Below are 2,051 nucleotides of genomic sequence, written 5' to 3' on the forward strand. Positions count from 1 at the left end.
TAGCCAAACCAAACCATATTATTTTGGATTTATGTGCGCTTGCTGTTGGACAAGTTTACGAGCCGTTCCTATTCCTTCTGCCACGATCTTTAACAATTGAAAGGGCTTCATCCCCCAGCCAACTTATCGAAAATAAATTGCTTTGATGGATCACAAGGCTTCAAAATCTTTCAGCAAGCTTTTTGCTTCACCCTCATTAAAATCAAGGCTAATCACCCCTTTCTCCTTAATAAAAAAATTATATATAATTTCTGAATGAATCAATCAAATTTAACAAATCTAATTTCACATATAAACAGGAGATTCTATTGGCTCCCTGTTGGCAACTCTGAAGTTTGATTGCCTACTAGCAAAACTACTCCACAATTGGAATTGCAACAAATGGTTCCCTTGAACAATCAAACGCAACAGAAGAAGAGGCAGCACCTGATGGGATGTCAATAACAAAAGAATCACGTGTCTTTGTAGCTGGAGTTTGAGATTCAGATGCATGGCAAGGCTTGACAACCAACCTACAAATTGGGCAGGTGCAGTGAGATTGAAACCACATATCAATGCAATCAACATGAAACCCATGACCACACTCTGGGAGTTTCCTTCCTTTGTCCTTCTCCCTGAACCCCTCCAGACAGATGGCGCAATCTAGGCCATCCTGCGAATCGAAAGAAAAGATGAAAGTGGGAAGTGACTGAATGGTTGATGGTTCCAGGCCTGTGGATGAAAGGACTCTAAAAGAAGCAGTGGTTTGAGAAAGGCCATGAGTTTCACCAAAGTGGTGGTTGCTACATGATCTCTCAAGGATGCAAGCAATCAATAGTTTGAGAATGGGTGACAGGAGAAAGAACACTATGAAGAGTGCGCCGCCTATAAAGAAGATCAACAAGACTGAAACGATGACAGTAATGCCCATGCCTCACAAGAAGATGGGTCAATTTGACAGGAGAAGGAAAAAGAAGCTTTGCCGCAAAACATTTATGTTGAAACCATGCAATTGATTTTGAATTGTACCTCATATTTTTATAGTAGATGCTTTGGGGAAGTTTGGTTGGTTGCTTCTCGGTTGCTATAGTGATTAGTGAGCATATAAACCATGGAATTTTTGGAGTGTTTCAAGACTGCAAATTGTTGATTGTGGTAGCAAAACTTTGCAAACAATGAGCAGTCGTGTGCGTCTGCTCTCGTTCATGTGGGCTATGGTGATAATTAATAGCTTGGTCGAGAGGGCTCCACACTGAGGAAGGATCAGGTGCAATGTGAATGCATACTTTTATTGAGTCGTTTTAAAGCAAGCAGTCAAAACACGTCTCTCTCTGCACCAAGAAAAGCAACCAATAACATCTCCCTTATGAAACAAATAGATGGTGGGTCCTACTTTGATTCATTCTAGTCCAGCGAGGAAGAAATGTTTCTTACCTTGCCATCCAGAGACGCCAAGGGTCATCTTCCATTTTGGATGGTATCAAATAGTTATGTTAAACCCTCTGTTACTACGTGTTCAAGAATTTCTTAGTGCAGATAAATAACTTAGGCATGCCTACTCGTGAATGTCACCAAGTTGACGAGATGTCACAAGTTTGAAATTCATGGGCGGCATGGCTTGCGACCAGGTTGAAGCTAGGGGTACTTCCTGGTGAGCAGGGGGACCTCAAGGGTTTTACCAACCAGAGGCCAGCCAATGTATGAACGGTGATGGGAAAGGGGGGATGGGGTTCCCTTGGATTATCTCCCCAAAAAAAGCTAGGCACGATTTTTTGATTTGCCAAATTCAGGTTCAGTATTTCCTATGGCAAAACAACACTACAAGAAAAATGCTAATTAGCGACGGATATTTGCGACGGAAAAAATCCGTCGCAAAGTAGCGACGGATTAGCGAAAGAAAACTATTTGTCGCTAACATTTGAAATATTTGCAAACGTAGCGACGGAAATATTTCCCTCGCTAAATCCGTCGCTACTTAGCGATGAATTAGCGACAAAAATACTAAATAGCGACGGAAAAATTCCCTCGCTAAATCCGTCGCTAATTTTCGATTTAAACCATCCCGCCTGAGG

General features: G+C 41.8%; 1 protein-coding gene across 1 annotated transcript; it reads right to left on the reverse strand.

The window, feature by feature from the left end:
- Positions 1–355: 355 nt before the first annotated feature.
- On the reverse strand, positions 356–910 carry LOC149817628 (RING-H2 finger protein ATL2-like). The gene has a single exon (XM_089985468.1). The coding sequence runs from the start codon at positions 908–910 to the stop codon at positions 356–358; it is 555 nt and encodes a 184-aa protein (XP_089841594.1).
- Positions 911–2,051: the final 1,141 nt, after the last annotated feature.

This window comes from Nuphar pumila, chromosome 13 (assembly GCF_984573655.1).
Source record: "Nuphar pumila chromosome 13, dmNupPumi1.hap1.1, whole genome shotgun sequence".
Classification (NCBI taxonomy): Eukaryota; Viridiplantae; Streptophyta; class Magnoliopsida; order Nymphaeales; family Nymphaeaceae; genus Nuphar; species Nuphar pumila.